Source organism: Zeus faber (assembly GCF_960531495.2).
Source record: "Zeus faber genome assembly, chromosome: 8".
In the NCBI taxonomy this organism is placed as follows: domain Eukaryota; kingdom Metazoa; phylum Chordata; class Actinopteri; order Zeiformes; family Zeidae; genus Zeus; species Zeus faber.
The window spans coordinates 6,719,964-6,740,589 of NC_137195.1; the positions used below are offsets into that span (position 1 = coordinate 6,719,964).

At 44.0% G+C, this 20,626-nt stretch overlaps 1 protein-coding gene across 1 annotated transcript in view; it reads right to left on the reverse strand.

Annotated features, from left to right (window-relative positions):
- Nucleotides 1-4,399: 4,399 nt before the first annotated feature.
- Nucleotides 4,400-20,626, reverse strand: part of dpy19l1l (dpy-19-like 1, like (H. sapiens)) — a gene marked incomplete at its 3' end in the record, with an annotated part of 30,678 nt that continues 14,451 nt past the window's right edge. The window contains exons 13-22 of the mRNA XM_080005561.1: nt 20,284-20,364; nt 19,920-20,021; nt 18,479-18,550; nt 17,659-17,738; nt 16,004-16,028; nt 15,223-15,342; nt 13,382-13,556; nt 12,894-12,993; nt 12,123-12,248; nt 4,400-4,571 (exon numbers count right to left, since the gene is read on the reverse strand). Coding sequence (XP_079861687.1) covers nt 4,400-4,571; nt 12,123-12,248; nt 12,894-12,993; nt 13,382-13,556; nt 15,223-15,342; nt 16,004-16,028; nt 17,659-17,738; nt 18,479-18,550; nt 19,920-20,021; nt 20,284-20,364 — 1,053 coding nt within the window. The remainder of the gene's footprint in view (nt 4,572-12,122; nt 12,249-12,893; nt 12,994-13,381; nt 13,557-15,222; nt 15,343-16,003; nt 16,029-17,658; nt 17,739-18,478; nt 18,551-19,919; nt 20,022-20,283; nt 20,365-20,626) is intronic.

Below are 20,626 nucleotides of genomic sequence, written 5' to 3' on the forward strand. Positions count from 1 at the left end.
TTATTATTCCCAGAGGTAATCATGTCACCTAAACAGAGCATCGTGCATTACAAGTATTATGCTCTGAGTTAACTACGCAATACACTCACTGAGCACTTTATGGGGAACACTATACTAACACTGGGCGGGGCCGCCCTTTTCCCTTAAAACAGCCTCAGTGCTTCTTGCCGTGGATTCCACAAGATGTTGGAAACATTCCTTTGAGATACTGCCCCATGTTGACATGATGACATCACACAATTCCTGCAGATTTGTCAGCTGCACATTCATGCTGCGAATCTCCCGTTCTGTCACATCCCAGAGGTGTTGTGTTGGATTCAGATCCGGTTGCTGGGAAGGAAACTGAACGGCACTGAACTCATTGTCATGTTCATCAAACCGGTTTGAGACGACTTTCGCTTTGTGACGCGACGCATTATCATGCTGGAAGCTGTTAGAAGATGGGCGCGGCCATGAAGGGACGCACACGGTCAGCAACAATACTCAAATAGACTGTGGCATTCAAGCCATCATTGATTTGTATTAAGGGGCCCAAAGTGCGGCAACCCTACCATCTGTGAGCCTCAGCAGAAATGGAGATTCATCGGACCAGGCTACGTTTTTTCAAACTGTCCAGTTTTGGTGAGCCTGTGACCACTGCAGACCCAGCTTTATGTTCGTGGCTGACAGAAGTGGAACCCGACGTGGTCTTCTGCTGTTGTAACCCGTCGCAAGCGTTGTGCATTCTGGGATGTTTTTCTGCTCAACAGCATTGCACAGAGTGGTTGTCTGAGTGACCGTAGCCTTTCTGTCAGCTCCAACCAGTCTGCCCGTTCTCCGTCGACCTCTCTCGTCAACAAGGTGTTTAATGTCTGCAGAACTGCCGCTCACTGGATGTTTTTTGTTTTTCGCACCATTTTGGGTCAACTCTAGACACCGAAACAGAAATACTCAAACCACCAACAATCATGCCATGGTGGAAAGCCCTGCTTCACCCAAAGTGTAGGAAGGAGCACTATCGCAGGTCCTTCCTTCCTGCGGCTGTCAGACTGTATAACCAAGAGTGCAGCCAGTAGACCACACACACACACACACACACACACACACAACTGTGAAATAATCAAGTGCAATTTTTTTATATTAAAAAAAAAAAAAAAAAAAAAAAGAAAGCGCAATCCCTGATGTGCAATGTGTCAAGATATGTGCAATACATTGATTGCTGATTGATGATTTTTTAAATTTTTTTATGTTTCTATATATTTGATATTGTTTATAGTGTGTACTTGATATGCTCTCTATTTTCTGCTGTCCCATTTTTGCTGCTGGAGCGATGTAAATTTCCCCGTTGTGGGACTAATAAAGGTTAATCTCATCTTATCTCTCTCTTAACACAGAGATCAAATTTTGTTCCCCCATTCGGATGGTTGATGTGATCATAAACTGAAGCTGCTGACCTGCTATCTGCATGATTTTGTGCATTGCACTGCTGCCCCATGATTGGCTGATTGGATAATTACATGAGTGGTCCCCATAAAGTTCTCGTGAGTGTATTTTGTAGAGTACACTTTGTCTATTCAGCATCTGGCGTGCGCTTTGATTTACGCCAAATGAGCAGGGATTTAGGACAGTGTTTATAAAAGGCCTGCAGAGGGAGACAACTGATGGAGTAGTCTGGATACACTCATCCAGGTCTTAATGGATTTACAGCCATCATCTAAAATAAAGCCGTTAAATCCAGCATCATCAAAAGACTCGGTGGTCGTCTTCAGTTATTTTAGGAGCGCTTCATGAGATGCCAGCTCAAGCTATGATTTGGCCAAAAATGTGCTGTTATAATTTATTTTTGTAGTGTATATACTTTATCTATCAGGAAGTAAGCAATTCACAACTTGAATAAGTCAGTTTAAATATTTTATAAATATTAAACATTTTTTTGACAAAATAATCTTACATATTACCCCCAATTTGAGAACCAAGTTTGGAACCCAAATAGCAGAAATGTGAATGTGAGGCTTAAACTACAAAATTGTGTGTTCAAGTTCAAGAGATTATTAAGACATTGTGTAGCTAAATTAACATTAACACACCAAATACAGCTGAGATATTCCTTTCATAAACAAGAATTCTGGACAAATTTTATTTTTGCTTCTGATAAACATTTTTTATTTAAAATACAGACAAAAAAGACAAATATTACAAAAGACACCTGGAACAAAGCTAGGCCTGCCACAGGAATAAACTTTTTAATTCAAAATGCATAACGGGATAAAGTTGACCAGTCTGAAATTAAATCGACACAATCCAAAGGAATTAAAAACAAAAAGAAAATAAGTGTTTGCTGTGCGGAAACTGCTAGCTCTGGTATTTTCCTCTATATTTTACAACGTCCATAAAAGCCGTCCGTGTATGTGTATATGTACATATGTACCAAAGTTGAACAAAAACAGAAGTCCTGCAGCTTATTGCAAAAGCTTTCCATCTATAGATAACCAATAAGTATCGATACGCTTCCTTACACCGCGCTGTGCTGTACTTAATGCGAGATGCACTCAAATGATTGTTTCCTGGAATAGTTCACACTGGTAGAAGATACATCTGCAGCATCATACCTTTGAGGCCTGTGGCTGATTGGGACATCCAGTGGTTGTGATGGACAGGCCGACACCACGTCACTCAGCACCGAAACAAATTCCAAAGTAGGTGGAGGTGAACTGGGCGAGTGGTACAATAAACAGGAGAGGTAAGATGAGGCAGAACCGTTTGCCAACGTCACACGTTTCACTGCTGCCGCTGCTCCGCCAACACGGCGGCATCACCGTGGCAACAACTGGCGTCGCCCCCTCCCCAACAGGTTTCTACGAGCTCCCGCTGCTCTGATTAGTTTCCAACTGCAGACTATGAGGCTACTTTGAAGACGGAGAGGACCCGCTACAGCACATTTGACCGGACAGCCTCATTCTACAAAAATGTCTCCAAGAGCAGCAGGACCAAAGGAAAATAAAACCTCTGAAGTGGAACAGCACAATTCATCCGACCCGAACACTCGAATGATCCTTCACATTTCTAATACTTTACATTGATGTCAAAGCAGAGAGAGAGCCGACCGCACACCCGTGAGCACGGTGCACATCGGTTTCGACCATTTCTATTACATGCAACTACGGCGCCAAAATCCACTGCTAATTAGAGCTATAAAGGCCACGTTTTGAAAGAGTAGTAGCTACAAATTTAAGCGAGAAGGGTTCCTCTGTTTAGAAAGGGTGTCACGACTTGTCTAACACTGTTAAGAAAGAAATTCAACTTCAAAACAAAAAGCAAAAAATCCCCAAAACGGAATTGAAATAAATACTACTACGGGGGTGGTTTGAAAGGACACTAAATATAGTTTGAAGGTCATTTGAAGGACACCCACTGCTACCGGCAAAAAAGAAAAAATGTGCACCACGAAATAACTTGCTTTGGCAGTGAATAATAAAATATGTTGCATTGGTTTTAACACTGGTACTGCGGAATGATTACTATCGAAAATATGAAATCCAGTTTTTGGAGGAATTTACGGCCGTAGTTAGGTAACTTTTGGGAAACGCGCCCCGACCGATATGTATAACAGCCTTGACAAAGCTTCCAAACAGGTCACGTGTTGGTGAGAACACTAAAGTAACGTAACACCATTTGATAATAACATAACTGACGTCATAACATAACAGAACTGTCCCCACTGAAAAACCTGTTTTGCCCAAGATTCGACGGAGTACTGCACGTGACAATACAGAGTAGTGAATGAGGTTGTCAAAATGTTTGCAAAAAAGTATTGCTTCACAGTAAGTATGTACATCTTCACCCGGTCCTGGCAGAGGGCGTTCACTTTCAAAGCAAAGGCCGGGAAACGTAGACGCAAATTAAGAAGTGAAAATGCAATCTGAGCCTGGGCGTCTTGGAACAACCACCACAAATTGAACAAACAGGTTTAAGAACCCAAAGGAGAATGAGGAACTCTGTGTAACAGAACCAAGGCAGCCAAGTTAAAAGAAAAATACACAAAATACATGTTCAAATGTTGTTTGTACAAAACAAACAACTTTGAGGGTTTTGTGAGACCGAATCCTGTGGGCTCCTGAGAATGAGTGAATTAATAATAAGATAAAAGTAGGGAAAGCAGCAACCCACACTGTAATTCAACCCCCCCCCCATCCCCCAAAAAATTATATATAAAAAAAAAAGTAACCAAAAAAAAAAAGAAAAAGAATTAACACACACACACACACACACACACACACACACACACACACACACACACACACACACACACACACACACACACACACACACACACACACACACACACACACACACACAGTTATGGGCTGCGTGTAAAAATACCAAAGGAGGATATGAAAGGAAAGCAGCCGGACCCCTCCTGTTATCTGGCCTCTTTGGCGGTTTTGGAGACTTTGAGAACCTTGTAGACGTTGTTGTTGAAAACTGTAGTGAAGTGCGGCCGCGACTCCCTGCTCACGACGCTGCAGAAGGGGATTTTCCCGGCGTTCTGGGGGTCCTCCACGTCCCAGATCTCTGGCATGCTGCACCCCGGCCTGGCGAAGAACGGAGGTGAGGGAGAGCAGTTCTGATTGGAGTGATAAACAATTTCTTGTGATGCGGGCAATTACCTGCTCCGTTCACACGTACCGCTCAATCAGACGTTACCCGGACTTTGCACTCGGGTGCTGGCTGGGTGAAGTGCGGGTCAAATGAGTGGGACATTTGCGTTCACACATACAGCTTATCTGGGTGACGTCAGGATCATTTCAGGTTTACAGTGCACGTGTGAAAGCAGCTCAAGTCTGAGTTTCAAGAGGTTTATTCGTCACATACATATACATACTTTCATACATATAAACAGTGAAATGCCTTTACAACACACCGGGAGATTATGCACAATAGTTACTAAACCGAACATAATAGCTAAAACCTCATTCCTACCAAGCTGAAAAAAAAAAACATATTGGCCTCCTATTTGTTAAATACTCATTCAAAAAAATCCAGTGTCAGTTCAGATATAAATTCATATACAATCTATACAGAAAGATGAGATTCTTCAGTTTGCCAGGACTGCTGCTACCAACACTTCAGCTGCTTTATCTACTGCTACCACTTCTACCACTGCCTCTCCTGGCCTGGCCTTGTACGCCTGGATTGTTGCTGCTACTAGTACTACCACTGCTACTACGACTACTACTGCTACTACTACTACTATCTCCTCTACCTGCTAGTCATCTAGCACTGGACTGCTGGCATCTGGGTGAGGGCAAATTGTTTTCTAGTGGATTGGGGACTGCTGACATTTGGCCTACTCTGCATTGCTTTGGACTACCTGACCTTTGCGATCTAGGAATGGCGAGCCATAGGCCAATCTGCATCTGTTTTGCGCTCTGGGCTTTCCTCGCCACAGCTCCCACCAGCTTGGTGGTCTATGAACCTCAAACTCAATTTGACTTTGTACGCCGCGGCGAACGTGGGACCGACTCGGATGACGCGGTCTCCCAGGTACTGCACACCACGCTCACGCACCTGGATGGCCAGAAGGGGGCCTATGTGAGAATGCTGTTCATTGATTATAGTTCAGCTTTCAACACCATAGTCCCCACCAGACTGGCTGTCAAGCTGATGGAGCTCGGATTGAATGCTCCGCTGTGCACCTGGATCCTGGACTTCCTCACAGGCCGCCCCCAGATGGTCAAGGTGGGGAAGTACATGTCAAGCTCCCTCACCCTGAATACAGGATCCCCCCAGGGCTGCGTCCTCAGCCCCCTACTGTACTCCCTGTACACACATGACTGTGTGGCCAGGTCCAGCTCCAACACCATCATCAAGTTTGCTGACGACACCGTGGTCGTGGGCCTGATCACCGACTGCGATGAGAAGGCCTGCCGCGAGGAGGTGACTGACCTGTCACTCTGGTGCCAGGACAACAGCCTCCACCTGAACGTCAGCAAAACCAAGGAGCTGATTGTGGACTTTAGGCGTGGATCACAAACGAGGACGCACGCGCCCTTGTGGATTAATGGGACTTCTGTCGATAGGGTGAGCAGCTTCAGATATCTGGGAGTCCACATCACAGAGGACTTAACATGGACTGTTCACACAGACACTCTGGTGAGAAAGGCGAGGCAGCGTCTCTACCACCTCAGGCAGCTGAGGAAATTCCGGGTCTCGGTGAGGATCCTCAAGTCCTTCTACTCTGGAGCAGTGGAGAGCATCCTGACAGGCAACATCACTGCCTGGTTTGGGAACTGTACTGCCCAGGACAGGCGGGCCCTGCAGAGGGTGGTGCGTTCAGCTGAACGTACCACTGGAACTACCCTCCCCCCCTTGCAGGAGTTATACACCAGGAGGTGTAGTAGCAGAGCCAGTAGGATCATGAAGGATCCTCATCACCCCAACAACGGACTGTTTCAGCTGCTGCGGTCAGGCAAGCGCCTCCGCAGTCACGCAGCGAGAACAGAGAGACTGAGACGGAGTTTCTTCCCTCAAGCCATTAGAACTGTCAACGCTGACCTCACCAGGGGTCCTAACTGAGCCATGCACTAGGCTCCACTACCTACTGTACTGTATGTAGCATACTGTACCGCATACTGTATCACTGTTCAGGGTTGTTCGTGATGCCGTATTGCTGCGCCGTACTGTTGTATACTGTGCTGTATTATCCCAAACACTACCTCACACTATTCACATTCACATGCCACTTTAATTCACATGCCACTTTAAATGCACATATCTGTATATACATAGCCATATTCCTTCAACCTATTCCATTTTATTTCAATTTATTTTTTATTGTATTTTATTCTATATATTTTTTATCTTATTCTATAAGTATTCCACTTACTGTATTACGTTTTAGGAGTCAGTTAGTCGGTCTATTAGAAAGGAATTTTCTACTTTTTATTTTATTTTATTTTTGTACTTTTTCCTAGGACTTATTGTGTGCTATCACCGGGTGCGTTGCATTACATTTCACTGCATATATGTATGGAAGTATGTATATGTATGTGACAAATAAAAATCTTGAATCTTGAATCTTGACTCTATTTGCGTTCACACTTGCGACAATGACTCGTTTAACCCCAGAGACTCTTGGCTTTACAGTCTCTTTCTAGCTCGGTCTCTGTGAGGCTCTGTACTCATGTTATCTAATGAAAGTGAACTGCAGGCAGCTTGATTTTATTGCCATCTGATGTCCAATCAAATTTCCTAAATAAGAAACAGCGTGAAATTTTTGGGTTCTCTGCTGTGCTTTGAACGTAATACCGCCGATCATATCTGGTAATGTGCATGTACACCCTGGTCGGCTCGATTTAACCAGCCCCTTTGTTGATTCACGCCCTCATGCTGACCTTTGCTGTAATAATCTACGTTTTTCTGAGTTTTATTCTCGTAAAGGATTGGGTTTTCTCCATGTCAATGCCAGAAGCTTATTACCTAAGATTGAGCAGATAAAGGATAAAAATGTCGGTACACAGCTGCAGTCCTGATGTACTGACCATGACAGAGACATGGTTAAAGAAAGCGCGTTCTAAACATTAGAACCGACATTAACATCGCGGGTAACAATGGTTTTTCGGCAAGGATAGGTCTTCTGAATCTGGTGGAGTGGCTATCTTCACAAACGAACACCTGCGGTGCACATGACTGTTAATAAATCAGTCCTCAAACAGTTTGACTTTCTTGTTTTAGACATCAAGCTGCTTAAAGAGCTCTGGCGCATGGTAGAGACCTCATCAACATGCAACACGCCCACTCGCTCGCTGCGAGTGATGTGGACAATTACCTGCTCCGTTCACACGTACCGCTCAATCAGACGTTACCCGGACTTTGCACTCGGGTGCTGGCTGGGTAAAGTGCGGGTCAAATGATTGGGACATTTGCGTTCACACATACAGCTTATCTGGGTAAAGCCAGGATAATTTCAGGTTTACAGTGCATGTGTGAAAGCAGTTCAAGTCCTAGTTTCAAGAGGTTACTAAACCGAACACAATAGATAACCTAATTCCTTCCAAGCTAAAAAAAATATTATATATATATATATATATATATATATATATATATATATATATATATATATATATATATATATATATATCTCTATCTCCCCGACCCCGGTCTCCCGCGTGACAGGCGGGGATACTGACCACTATACTAACGAGGAACATGTTGTGGTTAGTGTTAGCGTGAGCTGACTGCTTGGGATATACCATGTAATACTAGCGTGAGAGGAGCCTAATATCACGGCAGACAAGGCAGCAAATGGGTTTACTTTTTAGACCAGCGCTTCGCTCCCCGTCTCCCCGCCTGGATGGTCTCGGTTCCCTCCGCTGACAGAGCCCCCGTCACCGGACGCAATAACCCTAAACCCAATGTTATTAAATCGGTGTGGTCATTTTCAACCTGTCTTTACACTCTCTGCCACGTTCTCCACCCGTTCTACCTCTCACAGTCCGCTCCCTCCCTCCGGCGCCTCCAACGGTAAAACACATGTCTAGGGGGCGAGTGGCCAAATAATAAAATTGAAGAATATAAAAGACCTGTCTCCATAGAGGCTGGACGTGTTTCAGTGTCTCATCTTTGCGCCACGGTTCGGATCGGGCTCATCTGAATGTTTTTTTTTCTTCCCCTAAACAAATAACTTTTGAAATATTTGTACGAAATAAATATTTGGAAAAAAAAAGCACAATTTGTGCTTTATTTGGATTCAACTCCATCCCTGCTTTATGTAAATCTGACGCTTCCATTCCCACGCACTTCCATTCACAGCCATATCGGCATTTTCCCGGAAATGATTATAGGTCAAGAGTGGGCAAATTTACAGAACCCCGGATCCCTTTCCCACATGACGCCAGTACATTTACGGCTTTCAGTGCGAGTGGGAAAGGCGCTTTAATCTCTCCCAGATTATCACCAGTCCGACTCCCGCACAGTATAACCCCAAATATCAAGAAAAGGCCCCTCTCATTGACGTTATCCTAAATAAGCCTGATAGGTACTCTATAAGTCTGGTGTTTTCTGTAGTGACCACTCTTTTATTTCCTGCGTCCTTATTGCTGGTGCATTCAAACAGCCTGTCTTAATCACCCATGGACGGTTGCTGAAAAACTTAAATGAACCAGCTTTCCTTTAATGACTTGGCTGCTGTAAAGTGGGATAGAATCAACTCGATCCCTGATGTCGACAATGCATGGACATTTGAATTGAGTTAGTTAATGAGCAAGCTCCCCTTTAAAAACGGAGGATAAAAAAACCATATGCAGCCCCTGGTTTGACCTAGATTTAGTAGACTTACTCCGTCTCAAGAACTGCACCTGGGGCAGGGCTTGGCACTCAAAGTGTCAGGAGGACTGGTTGTCATTGGGACAAATTAGAAATAAGTGCAATCAGGCTATTCCTAAAGCTAAGGTTGGCTATTTCCAGGAACAGTTAAATGTAAATATATAAAGTTTTGGAAGGCAGTGAAAGACATGGAGACTAAACCCCACCTCCTCTCAACTGCCCTTTGCTGCTCACAAGTCCCCGGTTGATGATGATATTGTAGTTACAGACAAGGAGTGTATGGCTGAGCTCTTTAATCTCTATCTTGTTACATCTGGGAACCTGTTTGACTTGCTACGCCGCATTCCCCTCCTAACAGCTCCTTGTCCCCCGCCGTCCTAGCCAAGCCCCACTTTACACCTTCTCCCTGCAGGAAGTTACTGAGGGCGAGGTTTTGGGAGAGCTTCGTAAACTTGATCTTAACAAATCAGCTGGATCTGATGGCTTTGACCCTTTATTTTTTCCTCACAAGGTTGCAGCCCCTACCACTGCTGATCCCATCTCCCACCTCCTTGCCCTCTGCCTGTGAGGCAGCCTCGGCTCAAACTGATCCCAACCCTTACCGTCAGATATTTATATTGCCCTGTATTGCGTTGGAGAGGCTAGTTTGTAAACAGTTTACATGTTTTCTGGATGCATTTGATATATTGTCTGGGATGCAATCTGGGTTCCGTGCAGGTTATGGTAGAGTAACTGTGACTCTAAAAGTACTTAATGATGTTACCAATGCCCTTGATTCCAAACATCGCTGTGCTGCCATATTTATTGATCTTGCTAAAGCATTCGACACTGTAGACCATGGGGATGGTAGCTCAGGAGGTAGAGCTGGTGGTCTAGTAATCCAAAGGTTGCTGGTTCGATCCCAGGCTCCTCCTGCTAGCATGCTGTAGTGTCCTTGAGCAAGACACTTAACCCCTAATTGCTCCTGATGGCTGCGTCCGTCGGTCTTTGAACAATTGTAAGTCGCTTTGGATAAAAGCGTCTGATAAATGACTAAATGTAAATGTAATGTAAATGTAGACCACGCAGTGCTTTTGGGACGGTTAAGGAGGATTGGTGTCAAATGGTAGCTTGGTTTGGTCACCATCTGTCCGGACGTACTCAGTCTGTAAAATCTTCTGTCACAGCCCTTGACCATCTCTCATGGAGTGCCGCAAGGCTCCATCTTCGTCCCCATTATTTTTGCCATCTACATAAACAATACAGCTCACCCAGTCGGGAACTCCTCTATCCCCCTCAATGCCAACGACACTATTTTATACTCTGTCGGCCCCTCCCTGGATGTTGTCCTGAAAACTATTCAGGAGAGATTCTGGGGAATTCAGGTGAATTTCTCTGCTCTGGGCCTGATCCTTAACACAGCAAGACTAAGGTTATGTGGTTTGGCAGATACATATAATGTCTCGCCAACTGGTGCAATCACATCCTCTGATGGCCGTGACCTTGAGTCAGTCACACCTATAAATATCGGGGAGTTTGGATTGACAGCAGCTGATGACTGGAACAAGCTACAAAAACCCTGAAAATGGGGTTTTTCTCTCCATTCCCGTTTTCAGGGACACTATTATGAGCATATTGGCACACCCCTGCTTTGCATGATGTAGTCTGCCCTGTCGCCCCCCTCACTGTTTCTTCCCTTTGTCCGCTGCTCTGTTCACTCCTAGTCATAGCCTAGTTCTTAAGCCCTCTGGCCACCTCTTCTTTGCTAGGTGTGATGTTGCTCCTGTCATATGTGCCGGCATAGGTAATCTTGGGTGCTATACCGTATTGTTTATTGCTGTTTGCCCTGATTTGCCTGTTCATGTGGTTTGCCTCATATGTTCTGCTCCTCATATATTCTGCTGCTTCCTTGTTTTTATTTATTTATTTATTTATTTATTTATTTGACCCCGTTCCCACAGGAGGTCTCTGGCTCTTGCCAGGCCATTATTGTAAATAAGAATTTGCTCTTAATTAAATTGCTTGGGAAAATAAGTTGATGATTAATGTATTGTATGTCCTAAGAACCTTGCCCTTTGTAACGTGAAAATAGAACCAATTCAGAGAAAAAAATATTGCTGACCGCTAATGAGTAAATAGAGGGGTCTTAAATTGCTTTAAAATAACCCAACAATCGAAAAAACATATGCAAATTGCAGCAGATTTATTCAAACAGACTTGCTCCCAACATATGCTAAACAGTGAGTTAAGAGATGCCAATGCTATTTCCAGCCAAAGCTCCGCAGTATTAACACAGGTTAGAGGAACACCAGATGGGAAGCCAAAATGTGTAAAAAGCCCTGTGAGCGTACTGCAGAACTGGCAGTGACATGCCACGAACACCAGGAACGTCTAGGGAGATGTTTTTGTGCAAGCGCTACTGCAGGCTTGAACGCCGCCGAGCAGTGTGCTAATCAATAGCCACGTGTCTCCACACAGCAAACTGAAACCCTAGCTGCCATAACTGAGGGCATAACTGTGAGAGGGGCATGGAATATTACATGAATATAACTGTTTATGATCTCGAAATACAATGTTTAACAATTCTACTTAGGTCAATCGATGGATTCGTTCTCTTGGGCGGATAAAATAAATAAATAAATAAAATATGCTCAAATGGGTAAAATATACTTTGGCGGGCATTCGTATGTGAGAATGTGTGAGAAACACTGAAATAGACTAGAAACTACGTATTGCCTGAAGTTACCTATGGAACTGAAACTCTATTTATACATCAACATTTCCCAACGTGAGAATTGGGACATTTTCAGGCCTCATCTTCTCATCATTAATGTAGTTACCTAGTCCTTCTGGTGCACCAGGAGTCCTCCAGGACAAAGTAGTCGGCTCCCAGCCGCCGCAGGTTGCTCTTCACAGTGTCCCCCGGCATGCGGCTGTACATAGAGTACACCAGCTTGGTCCTCTCCCTGCATCGAGGGGGTGGATCACGCTTTACTCAACACATCTCACTCAGCAGACTGGGTGATAAATTGTCGCTTAAGCCCCCCCACCCCCAGGGATGACTTATACTGCTGAAGTGACTATAAAAATACACATTATTCAAAACTCTTATTCCAATGGTGATAGATGAGTGCGTATCCTAGAATGTGTGAGAATACACTCAGAGGCAACAAACAACATCTCACCTCTAAACCAAACCAAAGATAGCAGTAAACAAAACATTATAATAAAAGAATAACTACGTAAATTAATACAAAAATCGAAACCAAGCGTGAAGGAAGCAAATTCATTGTGTGAAGGAATGAGATGCTGAGTTTTCCCTGTGGAACTTTGAAGCTAAACATTTACACAGTGGAAAGTTTCCTCTGCTGGGGAACTTGCTTTCATTAAAAGGCTGCTTGAATTATACAACTCATTAGGCTCAATAAATAATGTAATAAAAAAGGCAAAGAAATGTGGGGAAATAAATTCATAACGCAAGAAAATCATAACATTTCTCCGTTCTTCCCTAAACCTGGGTCAAAGGAAATTACTTGAAAATTCCCCGGATCTACTCTCACCTGAAACTCCCCTCACATTAACAGGGTTATTTTAATGCTGTAAGTGCTGACCTCAGCCCGGCGTCTTCGTAGTGTGGGTGGTTGATGATGGCCCGGCCTGCGGACAGCTTCACGCTGGCCATGGTGGGCATCGCGCCAGCAAACACAGAATCTGCACGACACACAGACAACAGCACGGTTAGCACCTAACTAACAGTGTGATAGCAACCCAAATTTAAATGTTTAGATGATGGTTTATTTAAATTGTTCGAAAATATATAACTGGCAGCGCACGATGGCACTGCATTTACTTGTGTATCTGCTCATTAGGAAAAATTAAATCCACTCAAGTCTATGATCTGTGCCCCATTTTAACATGCGACTTGCACCCAGATTGTATATGGACAAGTTTTAACGATGATTTCATTGACACATAGCTGAGAATATGTCCTAAGTAGCCAGATGTAAAGTTTGCGTCAAGATGCACATGCATCTGTAAACTTCTTTCATTAAATGTCATCATCGTCATCATCGTCATCATCATCTTCATAAGCACTTACTGGGGTGTGTGTTTTCCTGGATCCAGTCCAGCAGCTCCTCCTGGGGAAGGTTGCTGAACTCTCCGATGATCCCCCACTGTGCCTGCAGGTTCACTACGCCCTGGACGGCCATGACGGCCATGATGGCGAACACCATCACGTGGAGCTTGAACTTCTCTCCGACCCAGCCGAACAACTATGACGGCAACACACAGCGGGGATACAGGGAGACAGAGAGGGCGATAGGCATCGTGCCAAGGATGTTATCTGTTTGAACTGCTGTTACCTTTTCTGCTATTTTTGTATTTGCACTTCAGTATGACAGCAGGGAGATCACAGGGGCCCTCACTTAACAGAGATGAAATAACTATATTCACCACGCAGTATACTGGAGAAATTGGCTAAATCAATGTATGAGTTGTCACAGTGCTTTTAAACGTCGCTGCTTAAAAGCACCTCAACAACATCAATTTTTTTTTTGTGAAAAATGCCAACCGTCCTCAGATGTGGAATAACAGGGCTCAACACTAACTGTTAAATGCGGTTGCCAGGCTGGCAACGAGGCATCAGCTTTTGGTTGCCGAAACTGAAAATATGGTTGCCCCTTTTAGTCACCTTATATTTTGAGTATTTAAGATACTATACATACCAGCCTTATAATAAAAATGTGACATAAATTTATGTCTAAAAGCTTTATAACAATAACCAAACAAAATTCTTTGTAGTTTGTATTTGTAGTGGGCCAAGGGGGCGTGGTTAAGGCGCTGCTTCGTCCGATCCAGAAACAGGAAGTCATTTAGGGTTTGTTTTTCCCCGCAAATTTGCATCTTTCCATTAAAAAGCAGCTCTCCACCAGATTAGGTCTGCGCCATGCTTATTATTAACGTTGTCTGTCTACAAAGATAAGAACTGGTTATTGTATGTATATTGTATTGTATGTTGTAGGCTACATGTTGACAAATTTGACCAAACTGACTAGAAAAAAGACAAAAACTAAAGACATTTCCTGTTTATTTTAGTTCGATTTGTAAGTACACAATATCGTTTCAGTACATTTTCATTTAAGTTTAGTTTTAATTAACTACCCAGGGATGCAAACACACTTATGGTGAAAAAAGGACTGAAATAGACTCATGGTGGTAGCCGACTGTGGTGGACCAAGGGGGCGTGGTCAAGCCGGCGCTGCAGACAGGCGGTGCAGGCTCCCATCCCGCGGCCGCTCAGCTGCTGTGGATCGGGCGAATCAACGGAGGGACTCCGCTGATTCGTCCGATCCCAAAACAGGAAGGAATAATTGTTTGGTTGTCCCCGCAGTGAGGACTGGCGTCTCTCACGGGACCGATCGCACGGGGCGAGTTCAGCCCGTCAGGCCAGCCGCCGGACAGACAGCGGGAGATCAGAAGGCGGTGGTCCGCATGGACTATTTACATATTGGCCTGCGAGCCCCTGAGTTGTTCCCTTTGGTCCACGAGCCACCACTTGATTTAAAAGACAATGCAATAAACACGCAAACTGGCGCTGTTTCGCCTCCCCCTGCCACCTCTTCCTCATTCCCTGGCCCTGCGCCAGAACACACCTCTACACCGACGGTTTTCTGAATTCCCATGAACGCATCACTTCCGACACGCATTACAGCTTTCTGAGCCTGTGAGCGCAGCATCGCTTCCTGATTTGGAGCGCTTTCCACCGGAGACTAGAGCCGTGTCCGTGTCTCGGTTCTAACGTCACATCAGAGAACGAGTCCGCTGGCTCATCGACCGCGGATGGCATCGATCTCGGATGCATAAAAAAACAAAAATAGAAAATGCTTAAATGGGTTGGCCGCACAACATTTTATCACAACATCCTATGCATTGCCTGACCTGTCGGGAACAGATCAAGGAGGCCATGATGCACATGTGGGGAGTGAGGAAGAGCTTGAGACGCATGATGAGGACCGCCAGGACGGCAAAGGCTACCAGCTGAAGGCTGTGGTACACCATCTGAAAGAGCGAGACGGAGGTTAGAAAGAGAGACAGAGAGGGGTGTCATAGTAGACATTAAAAGCAATCAATAGCAACCCACAACGCAGTGTACACTACATACAACCCAGGGTGTGAAGGTACATTTTGCAACATGTAAAATTCAAAAGAAGGAGAAAACATCTGGTTCCACACTGCTAGTGTTCTTAAGTGTTATTAGAGTCACGAGAAGGGAGATTAAAGCCCTGATGTCAATAGTTTGCTTTGCTCTACCGATCGACCTTCAGGGGACACGTATACAGTCCCCACATTTATGCAGTATATACTGTCTATGTGTGTTAGAGCATTGGACTACATTTGGGAAGCCACTGATGCGGGCATGAGAGGACAGAAAGAAAAGAGAATAATAGCCGGATAGACAGGACCGATCAGGGAAAAACCCAAAAGAGCGGGAGATTCCACGGCAGAAAGAAATTGGCTTTTCTCTTCCCCGTAATGAGGCGGGAAATGAGAATAATCACCGAGCTTGTTGTTACGAGGGCAGCAGAGATTACTGCATTGCAGAAGAAAAATAAACTCCAATCAAGTAAAATGGGATGAGAATAATGCAGCAGCCGTATTAATCTGCGGAGAAGTATTACCAAGATAAGGCTGTGAGATATGAAGCTGGATGCTCTCTTACCTCTCCCTTTGCCATCATCTCCGGCCTGAAAGAGAGAATAGGGAATTTGGTAGTGGCATCTTAACGTAGGGCTGCACGATTATGGCTAAAATGATAATCATGCATCCATTTTGGGGAATGCAATTCTTTGATTGCACTTTGTAAATCAACAGAAAACTGCCTTCACAATAAAAATGTATTTTAGACATAAATAAATAAACTCACTGGGTTTTAAAAATGTACAAATCTTTGACTCAAACAGCACTTTCTTCACATGCATTTGAACATGAATGAGTCTTCTTAAGGTTATATATAAATTACATTTAACTAAATAAAAATAATGTCACCACATGGCACCAAAGAAAAATGCCCCCTGGGTGCCAGCGCAGCACCCCCAAGGATTTCCTTACAATAAGACATTTTCATTAAAAACTTTACATGAAAATAACTATTGCGCGGCAATTATTTTACGTGTTCAATTTATTTAGGACTGATAATTTGTAAAACAGGCAAGTAAGGAGCAGTGGGAAAATGGAGACTCCAGTAAACATCTCCGCTCCGCTGTGCGAGCCTGTTTCCCATTTCTCTAAAATGAAAGAAAAGAGTGTTTTTATTATTTTAGATGTATTTTTACCTGATTGAATGAAACAAAAAAAAAAAACCTGTGTCCAATGTCTGCAGAGCCTATGTGTATGCGCTGCATGGAGCCTGCAGCGGACCCCCACTGGCGCACAGATGCACAAATTATTTACTTTGCCACACATGGATAATTGCGATCAGACGAAGCACAAGGGCAAATTAGTGCAATTTGCCCTTGTGCTTCATCTGATCACAATTATCAGCTGCAAAACTTTATGGGCGTGTTGCCGCTGTCGAATCATTAGCGCAATATCGTTTGTGAACGGGACGCTGAGACAGCGCAGATAGTGGGCGCAATTGAAATAAATAAATAAATAAATAAAAATCGGCCCTGGCTACAATAAATTAATTGTGGAGGCCAATATCGAGACGGCGATTAGTCTACGATTAATTGTGCAGCCCTATCTTAAAGTAAAGTAAAATGCTATGATACCACAGAGGGAAAATAACAACCGTGTTCGCTGTATAAATATGATAATATGAATATACAGTATGAGATGTTTGTGTGTGTGGGTATATCATTTTTTTTTCCAGAGGTAGTGTCTATTCAGAGGTTAATAGACTATAGTCAATTTTTATTATTTATTTATTTGTCAAATTTGCCTTTTATGTTCAGGTGTGTTCTGTTGTAACACCTTAACTTACCCCCGGGATGAATAAAGTAGCCATCTATCCATATATCTAACATAATAAGATAAGCTCACAGTTTATTTAACCCCGCAGGTGGAATTCTGGAAAGGGCGCAAAACGGCGCCCCCCAGCTGGCTAAATTTTAACCCAAAGTTTACTCGGCAGAGGCAGAAGGCAAAGTTCACCCTTGTATTCGGAGCCTCGGCCTTAAATAACAAGGCAGCGGACCATGAATTGGCTAACAGGACTGATTCAGACATCCCAGCATCCTTCTGGAAAAGGACACTGTGTGGGAGGGAAACCGGGCAGAGGAAGGACGTGCTTTCCAGGAACATCCGTCAACGCGGATGTCAAGTCGCTGCAGGTTGATCACAGTGTTGCGTGTAAACCCCAGATATCATACTCACTCCTCTCCCTCTTGGTCGCTCTCAGCTGTAGGAATCGCCTTGTCTCCGCCCCTCAATAGGTTCATTATATCCTTGACGGTCTGGGCCAGGAGAAAATCAGTTAAATGCAACAGGAGTTTCCCTTGTAATACACAACACGTTTCTAACAGGCGGCAACGCCGATGGAGCAACTATTACCTGGGTCGGTGCCAGTTTTGGTTGCTACTGAACGCTCTCACGATAACAATTTACTGCCACATGATCGCACGTTTGGAATATCTCCCGTCATAATTGCATTCTGGGATTCCGGCTTTTGAGCAAATCAGATCCATGCTGCTTCTCATCGATATCGGATTGAATCGATATTGAATTCCATCATGAATCTTCATATCATATCTCATTGAATCCTGCCCTCAGCTGTAATTATGAGTACATTTTTTCAATTTGTAATTTTATGTAGAAAAAAGGCCACTAATTGCCACTAACTGTTTTTATTCAAATATTGAGGCTTAAACAAGCCTCAATATTTGAATAAAAACAGTTAGTGGCAATTACATTCAACTTCATTGAAATCATCGTCTGCACACTGAGCGGAGAGCGCCTCATCACAGCGATACCACATCACATTAGCTGGTCGTTCTCAACATCCAGATGCCGGGATCCGAGGGAAAAATGTGCCTCAATGAAACCACTCTCCCCACTCATTTTTACCAAGACGTGATGATATGTGACAATTTGATCTTCAGATTTATGTCACATGTAAAATTAATGTGACAACTGCAATATATTTTTCAGTGTTTGTGTGTGTGTGTGTGTGTGTGTGTGTGTGTGTAAAAGTTACCCGCCCAGCAATAAGGACAACCACCAGAACGTTAATGGGGAGCAGCAATGTCTTGATGTAGCGTATAGGGGTCTGAGAGAGAGAGAGAGAGAGAGAGAGAGAGAGAGAGAGAGAGAGAGAGAGAGAGAGAGAGAGAGAGAGAGACACATGCACTGTTGCTCAAAATACACACGGGCAAACTGCATTATGCACATGTACAAGGGAGTTTTTCCTGACACCAACACACACAATTAGGGAGAAACACACACATGGCCACTGGCAGGCTTTCACACAGACTATATCTGGACGGGCACAAAGAAAAGTCTGCTGTATAATCCATAACCTTTCCAAAATGAGCCTCCAGCTTGTTATCCCGGCCGACTTCTACCGTGCGAAACAGATCCGTCTCTCTCTCTCGACATGCCCCCGCTGTTCAGTGACCGTTATTAGTCTGGTACTAAACAGCAGGCATGCTGCTTCAAAATGCTGACATTTTCCCAGAAAGGGGGTGACATTCTCACTGTCTGGTGTGTGGGTTTTTTCTTTTCTTCCGTTTTCCTTTAACTTGACACTAATAGGGTTGCAGTACGGGGGATGGATATGTTTCAGTGAACCCCATTTTGTGAGAATTTCAATGAGATGCAGATAAATGTTGCAGGATAAGCTTTTGTCGGATCGGAACCAAACGTTGGTTCCTATCATTCATTGCTATAGCTACAGTAGGCTGCCAGTAGGAAGCAGCACAACTTTCTGCATCGCAGACTGCTCCTGGAAAAATCCCGCCCGTGTTCTCACGGCAAATACCTCGGCCCGGCCAGGTACACGGGCCAGTGGTTGGGAACCTCTGCCTTAGAGGACATTCCATTGGTGATGGTCGGGTTTATTTCCCACTTTCATCGCCACATCTGAGGAATTATTGATCATATCTGGTCAAAGGCGCACTGTACTCTCCCTTGTACACACAGGAAAACGCTGGAGGAGAGGGAGACGGCGCGCTCGTGCGTTTCCGCCGACGCAGACTTCTCACGCTGTTACCGGGAATATTTCTCTCTAATGCGCATTCACTGTGCAACAAACGGGATGAACTTATATTGAACTTTATTGTAATTGTTTTTGTATTATTCAAATTCTTTGTTCCTGCGGCCCTAGTGCCAGGTGGGCGGCCGCAGTGTGAGTTGAGGGATGCAGCACAACTGACCCCATCCAACTCAGACCTCCGCTCCAATATGGCGACCATGTCAGACAATATTACCCACAAACACACATGAAGAATTGCGAACGTGCTTGCGATTTCCAAGCCTGAAATCGAATGCTCATTTCGATCGATTTTCCATTTTGAATCGGAATTGTGACACCCCTAATCGCGGTACTATCCTTTTATGAGATAGCTGGTGATTCCAACCCCTATTGGCAAGGGTACCAACAAAAAGTCCAATATCTACTACAAAACAGTGGGCCATACCTCCATCTCCATGAAGTCAAATTCAGCAGCGCATGTGTACATGAGGGTGTGGAAATCCTTGTAACTGGTGAACTTTGACTTAATCAAGCCGCTGATGTGAGCCTGAAGCAGAGCAGGAACAAAAATGATGCTCATCATAATTTCACACTGATACTTAAACAGACTTCATTTTCTTCATTTATCATTTATTATAAATAATTGTTTCTTCATAACCATAGTGCTCTAGTTCTCGTTCATAATCATCATTAACTTAGACTGATATTGTGTTGTGCATCTTGGATGATAATATTTTGTTTGAATGAATGGATTAAGCTTTCAAAAGCTGAAATTCAAATGTTTTTCAGGTCAATGTTAGGGTAGTTACGTCATCTGAGGCACCCAGAATGGATGACAGCATGAATTTGAGCATGACAGTGGAAACGACCCACGCCAGGCCCTGCATCGCCTGAGGAGAGAGAAGACGGAGATGTGGACACATAAACATTAAAGCGGACAAGCTCCATCTATACAGGAGATAAACTCAAAGCTCTGGGATGATAAAGTACTGAGCTAACTTCTGTATTCATCAACATTTTGCATTCAATTATTCACCAAATGCTATTTTGGCATCTGTCAAGAGGCTTTCGGAGGACATTAAAAATTGCCTAACACAGCGCTCAATTACCATCTACCACAGGGAAATCATGAATAATTTCTCTGACAAACTG